Source organism: Apaloderma vittatum, unplaced genomic scaffold (assembly GCF_000703405.1).
Source record: "Apaloderma vittatum isolate BGI_N311 unplaced genomic scaffold, ASM70340v1 scaffold21005, whole genome shotgun sequence".
Classification (NCBI taxonomy): domain Eukaryota; kingdom Metazoa; phylum Chordata; class Aves; order Trogoniformes; family Trogonidae; genus Apaloderma; species Apaloderma vittatum.
Genome location: NW_009719089.1, coordinates 2614 through 10095, shown reverse-complemented (window position 1 = coordinate 10095; position 7482 = coordinate 2614). Strand labels below are relative to the sequence as shown.

The window sequence follows — 7482 nt, the reverse complement described above, 5'->3', positions numbered from 1 at the left end:
CAGGGCATCATCAACTGCATTTACACCAGGAATTTTGTCATGTAACCCCCATAGCCAAAGTCTGCCTAGGCACTGTCAAAGACAGCACAGAGCTTTGATGCAGAACAGGAGGCTTTCTTCTTCCTGGTGAGTGTTTTTGTTGGGGGATCGAGGGCAGTAAATAATTAGTTTACTCCTGAAAAAGTACTAGTAGACTGAGCTGGTAAAGCACCCTTCACTGTGGGTATAGTACTATGGGTAAAGCTGGGCCTGGTACCCATATGTCAAGGCATGAATAGAAATGCAAAAGGCTAGACCAGTCGAGAGCATGACCATGCAAGGGTGTAACCACCTACATATCCTCTGTCAGTGGTTCTGCTGATCAGAGCACAGCACTACTGACTGCTAGAAAAAACTTTCACACATATATAACCAAAAAGTAAAGATCTGCTTTATTTTCAAACCCATTTTTTGATATTTGGATGGATACAGTAAAGGCCCTCTAAACACAGTGTGTGAGAAGGAAACCAGAAAAAACCAAACCAAAACAAACACAAACTCCTATAATGCCATATGTTCTTAATCCAGAAAAGTGTTCTTCTGTGATGCCACACTCTGGGGAGCAAAGCACTGAGCAGGGTGTCTCCTGTGAGGCTTTGGCAGAGAAGAGGCTCCACAGCCTTTGCCTGCTGATGGCAGTGAGGCCCTGCTTCTGTCAGTAAAAACAGCACATTTCTGACATGGTAACAACACGGGTTAAATTCCTAGCACTAATCAGGCCAGTTGTAGTTTTAACATGTTAACATGTTCTACCAGGGGAAAAGCTCTAAATATTTTTAGTATGGCTTGTGTGTTTGTCTCTGTGCTGTTGTGGCCTTTTTTTGAATTTTAAACTCTGGAAACAAATACAATACCCCTTTGCAATAGTGAAACACCACCTGTTTTCTTTTATTGTTTGCCACAAAGAAAACTATAAATTGTACTTCTGAAGACATTAGAGGAAAACATAAATCAACTACTTTTGACACAGTTTTTCTCCTTCACAACACTAGACAGTTCACTTACTGTTTTCCTAATTCCTCCCCATGCCCCTCAGCCTTTCCTACTTACACGCTTAGCTCTGATGAAATCTCAGTGGAGAAAACATTTTTCTTCGTTATGAAATTCAATTCAAAGTCGTTGCCTGAAGGTATTGCCCCTTGCTCTCCTGTTTGAAATGGTGTGTGAGTGCAGTAAGAGGGGTCAGTGAAATACACTTGCAAACTGCATCATATGCAACTGCCCTCTAGTCCTGACCCTCACAGCCACTCAGTCAGATTTCAAAGATGTATCAGGGAGAAGCATGTGATGACAGTGTGTTTGTTTTCATTACATTAAAAACTCACAGCTGCATTATCCTATCCACTGTGCTGTGCTGGGTGCAGAGCCCAGCAAGTCAGAGGTACAAATGAAGTGATGGAGTTTAAGTACATATGTAACAAGAACTGACACAAGGCGTGTCTGAGGACTGAAAGGAGAATCGTATGGAGTGAAGGAGGGACTCTCCTCCTCTGCTGTATTCTATCCCATTTCCCCTTCCTCTTCCCCTCTGCCTGGCACTAGCGTAAGCATGCAATGCAGCCATAAGAAACAGACATCTGACAATCCATCCTTCACACAGCTGCAGTCAGCATGCCCAGGAACTTGCAATGTCCAGCCCACACACACAAGTCACCCAGGGAAACGAGACTCTTGAAAGTATTAATGGTGAGAGGCACTCCTGTAGTTGCAAAAAATGAAACTGTGGTTGATTACATGCTTACATGCTCCCAGCTGAATGGAGAGAGGAACAACAATTTTGTTTGTCCAGTTCTTCTCTTCCTCCTCTTCAGAGGTTGTCATTACTACTGCTTCTGGAGTGGGGAAAGAGCTGGGGTAAAGGGCGTGCACTTGGCAACTTGGATTCATCTCTCAGGCAGCAGGACGAAGAAGACAGACTTGAGGAAATGACCAAAGCTGCAAACAGCAGCCACGAACCAGTGGGAGCGAAGGCTGGGGTCAGTATTCACCACGCATTTTGTGATGTCTGCCTAATGAGGAAGGAACAAAGATCATCAGAGAGAGATGCCCTGAACCACACAGGACACCACCGTAGACTGTCCCAGCCCCACAGCCCATGGCACCGCACCACCTCTGCTGACGCACCACTTTGCTACGACATCAACAGCCACAAATGCTGGCTCTGACACTTCCACACAATGCAAGTTAATAAATCAGGCTCAAGAGTTTTGTGAAATAGACTTTCTTCACCCTGTATCAGCAAGGTGTATCATCTCGCTTTTCAGCCACCCCAGGGAAAAAGATGCTACAGGAAAGTTGTCAAACATTTTCCATTTCGAATAGCAAAGAAAAGAAATTTTCCTCCCCTTTTCAAAAGAGCTAAGAAGCCTTGGCAATATCAACATTCTCATCCTTTTCTGTAAAGAAAGATGCTTCCCAGAGGTCGCCCTGTTTAATATCAGTTCAAGTTGCTCACACTTGTTCTCTTGCCTTAATGTTTTATTTGGAAATCATTCAAGCAAGCCAACCCCCAAATTAAACCTAAAGCAATGCAGTCTTTGTTTGTGAAAATATATATGCTGGCAGAGATGCCTCCTAGATGTGTGGACCAGATTTAAAGATCTCTTGGGCAGCTGGTTTCAAGTGTTAACAAGACTAGAAGCTGGTGTACAATTAATAAAAAAATAACAACAATCCAGCAAACACATGAAGACAGGCTCTGAGCTGGCATTGGGAGAAGGCGGAAAATATCTGGAGGGTAAAGTGAACAGGACAGAGGTAGACAGAAAATTGCATCTTCTGGTCGGGAAAACAAATGGAAGTTCTTCCAGCAATATAATTGAGTTTGTGGCTGAATTTCAGCCTAGCACAAGGAGATATGGACTGTAGTTCTGTAACAGGGTGTACCATTAGCACATCAACTTGACATGGTTTTCAGAAATGGCTTCTCGGTGACAAATGTAAGCAAGAATAGAGTCATTATGCCCAGGTCAATATGCATCATCCCCAAAAGCTTTTTCTTTACAAACTTATCACAGCAGTCTTCCAGGTTCACCTTCTGACACGAGTCTCTCATTGATCAAGCAGAGGAAAGTCAGACTCTCAACCCTGAGATGTTCCTCCTGTAAAATTGGACAAGAGAGCCGCTGAATACTCCAGTAACCTTTTCTAATATTTCTGCCAGTGCTGAAGACATGGGTGAGTCTCACCTAACCTTTGTAGTAATTAGAAGAAAACAAAAGGGGAACTGAAGGGAGAAGGCCCTGTGTCCAGTTAGTGAGTACAGCCACACTAAGACTCCAACGTCATCTACAGACCAAAGGACAGCAACTCAACAGCCTCTCATGCATTTCCAGCAGTTCCTCCCTCACAAGGAAGTCTGAAAGGCTGGCATACTGAATCAATCCTGTGCTGCTGTTCTCCAGAGAGCATTAGGAGATGTTGAAACCATGAATAACTGACAAATAGAGATTGCAGGAGGGACAAATACAGGCACGAGGATGGGAAGAAACAGGATGACAGGAGGAAGCTGAATCAGCACACAGGATGTTCCTGAGGCTGAAAATCAAAGTGTAGAAATACTGCTGCCTATAGCTACAAAAGCACAAGCAAACTGTAGCAAGCAGCCAAGACAGTACATAACAGAAGATGCTGCAATGTAGTACATGTGGTTATAGGTACTGTATCTGTAAAATGGATCTGCCTAAATGCTTTCAGTGAAGACTTAGAAAACTCACCCTATCTGCGTTTGAAAAAAGCCTAAACTGACTCAGCCTGCCCAATTATATATGACATTGTGCTGGTCTCTAAAAGACACAGTTGTGTCGAGATGTCTCATTAGTAAAAAAAAGTCATGACAGGAAGGCATCTGTCTCAACATGTGTTCAGATGTTAGGGTAAGTGATCAATTAGAAACCTAAGTTCTGGAGGGCTTTAGGACCTCATGTGAATGAGCACAAGGCCCAAATATGGATGCTGGATTATAGCTGCAGAGGGTTAACTTCCAGATGAGAAAGTATGAACTCTTTAAAGCTGTGATATGTTCTATGAAAGGAAATGACCTCACTGCTGCTAGTCAAGATGAGCTCCAGTCAGAAGCACTGGAATTGAACGTTTAAAAGCTACTTAATAAAATGGGTCTTTCAGTCTTGTGAGGCACTGATAAGCTGCTGCAATGGCAGTTTGATCTTCGCCTGTTAATCATTCAGACAAGTCCAAGCTGTATGGTTTTCTCTGTAGAGAATGTACGTAAAGGCTGCTAAAAATAATAAATAAAAATCTTTCAGTTCTACTGTAAAGCCATTATTGAGGCTGCGAACTCTCTCCAGTGAAAGATGATGCCTCAAAGCGTTTAACACTCTGAGATTTGTTTTAGTTTGAAATTTGGCAGGTTGGGTCTTTCTCCACCCTATGGAAGCAGTATGGGAACCTACAGCTGAGTGGAGACTTTCAAACGTCTTTACAATGTCTCCATGGTGTCTTTTCTAAAACAGGTAAGAACACGGTGGTTCCTCTTGGTAGCCTCAACCTGAGCCTTCGCATAATAGATGGGAGCCATGTGCAGAGGAGAAACAAGGACTCCATGCCAAGACAAGCTAACAACCGTCTAGGTCAGGCAGCACATGAGAGAGTCCCCAGTACAGAGCTGAGTTGTCTGGCCCATTTGTGAACAAGGCTGGGAGATTTCACACTGCAGTGCCCAAATCAAGAGGAAGAACATTCAGGGAAATATAGCACAAGATGGCAAGAGGATTAGCAGCCTTTTCCCAGACTGAAGGAACCACTCTTTTCTAGATGGAAAATACCTCCTTGTTGCTGCCCAAAATTGCTGATAAGGATACTGGAGACAGGTTGTAATTGGCACAATCCAGCAGCTTTTACAGTTATGTTTGATCGGGGAGGTGAGATTGGCTTCCTTTTCTTAGAGCCAGATCCTAACAGACAGCAGCGTAGGTTCACAGCAACTCCAGCAGAAATGTGCTGGACAACCAAAGGATCGGCAGAAGGAGCTAGCAGTGGACGGGGCTTATCTCCTCAGCTGCAAAGAACCAGTTCTGGTGTGGGTTCGCAACTTGTTTGCTATGCAACAAACTTTCCAAAAATATCCATTTGGCATTATCAAAACACCCTGTTTTGAATTCCATTAAAGTAATACAAAAATTAAAACAAGATGCTAACTTATGAGAACATGCATGTTTTACCATAACAAAGAAAAAAAAAAGTTAGAAACTAGGAGGAGACGTGTTCCTATGCAACATTTCAATTTTACCGAAACTTGATTTTTGCCAAATGAAAAATTGTTTCATAGAACACTTAAACTAGATCTAGCTCTACAGGTACCCAGTTAAAGTAAGCCTCAAAAGATACTGGGGCATGGATTACACAGCCTACTTTATCAGACATTTTCCTCTTCACCTACCTTGGAACAATTATTTGTACAGATGCAAAATAAAACAGATGAGGGTATTCAAATCAAAGGTTACTTTTCAGTCCAATTAAACAGTTCCCTGACTCAGTTGGCCTCAATGTCACATAGTTTTAGAGAGGGCAGGAATAATTTAAGGTGGCAGTAACAGTAAGTAAATGCAAGGGATCCAAAATCAGAACAACGCTGCTTCTGCAGCTTCCTTTCATCAAAAAGGTGTTTTCACTCCTGTAGTATCTAGGTGACTGAATCAACTACAGCCATGCTTGGGAAGTCTCAGCACAGAGGAGCAATGCTCATTTTGGAAAAAGACATCCCTCTCCCTCTTGGTCTGTGCAGAGTGGGGAGCCCAAATATTTCCAATCCACTCAGGACTAAATATCACCTCCTGGAAAGGAGGGAATTTGCCACTGTGGTTCAGTCTGTAAAGAGTACATGCCTTGGGAACAAGATGTTCCATGAGCTCAGTAGTGTCATATGGTAATATTCAGCTCTAGGCAGCATCTGCCAGCCAGTGCATGAAGTGCTTTTGGCTGTATCACTCCAAGAAGTGTCTATATACCTGGAAGAAAAGCACAGAGACACAGGTACGTATGTACATCACCCAGCTGCCAACTGCTAACATAGCCAACCAGTCATCTCAGTCTCCTGGGGAGGTAACTAGAAAGATGTCTGGCTATTCAATGGCACCAAGGTAAAGCTCTTACTCTGAATCATCCTCCACAGGAGCATTGCATTCCCCTTTAGGTACAGAGACAACCAAAGAAATCAGACGCTTAAAAACATATGATCTGGAGCCACACTCCAACGCAGAGCAGCACCATGCCTTACCCACAGTCTCAGAACAGGCAAGCAACAGCCATGAACGCTCTCACTGTTGATGGGTGTTACAAGTGCCCTTCAAAGAATAAGTGTGCTACATCAGAAGTTATTCATGGAGCATCATCAGGGTCAGGTCAGGAAACAGCACAAACTACTAGGTTTTAATATCCCTCTAAAATTTCTTATGATGGCAAGTCACATTAATATACTGAGCTTTGACTTGGGGAACTCTGAGGCAGGTGAAAGGGGAATTAAGTTGGCAGGCTCGATTTTTTTTCAGGTTATAGAAAACAACTGCCCAAGAGAATGACCCCTATTTACAGTCTCCTGCTACATCTATCTGACAGCTCCAGAGATGTTAATGTCAGGAACAGAAGAGGTCCTGGCTGGTCAAGACTGAATTAGTCTGACAAAGCTACACAGAAAGCTGAGGACCAGAATAGCTGATGTTGTCGAGGATGGGCCCACAAGACAATAACAGAGCATAGCACAGGTGTCAGTAGGACAGTGGTGGCCACAGGGCTGTGGAAGAGAATTTCATTCAATGTTTTTCTGCATAAAACTGTAGTGGAGGCACTCTCGCTTTCATAACCTGGGATACTTTCTGGACTGCATATGTGGAAACAAGCTTGATTAGATAGCATCTCTTACCCAGCCTCCTCTCCTTTTCAGCCATGGCACCAGCGTCTTGCGGACAAACTCTCCCAGGCAGTCTACAATGGTGTGAACCATGGCTGGCTGTGCGTGCCGCACACAGTCCACTGCCAGCCCAGCTGCCACAGCATAGAGAGACACCACCTTGCCCCATGTTATGCCTATGAAGAAAGAAAAGTCAGTTAGATTTACACACACGCACTCAGCTCAGTCTTGAATAATCTAAGGAAACAGCTCTCCTTTGTTACATGTGCCCATGCTGCATGTATGCAGCTGTCAGTTCAAGTGCAGCCACAGTTCTGCTTGTTCTCCACCATAGGGGAAAAGAAATACTAGGGGACCAGCACTGGGGAAAACTCTCCTGGAGAAGCAGAATTAAGTGATCTGACCTGGGCATGCTTTGACACCCTCTCAGCACTGGGTGCACAGCTTTGGAGAAGGCAGCCAGCCCAAAGGCGTCATCAAAATAGGGAAGACGTGCATCACCATAATTGATACTGCCATTAACTCTCAGCCATGCACATGCAGCACCAGATGTGATTGAATTTGAAGACTTTGAACAA

General features: G+C 43.8%; 1 protein-coding gene across 1 annotated transcript; it reads right to left on the bottom strand.

Annotated features, from left to right (window-relative positions):
• Positions 1–1922: 1922 nt before the first annotated feature.
• Positions 1923–7080, bottom strand: LOC104274783 (bcl-2-related ovarian killer protein; the record flags this gene model as incomplete). The annotated part of the gene is made up of 2 exons (XM_009870513.1): positions 1923–2048; positions 6917–7080. Coding segments are annotated over 2 exons (290 nt in total), but the record flags the coding sequence as incomplete, so codon positions are not given.
• Positions 7081–7482: the final 402 nt, after the last annotated feature.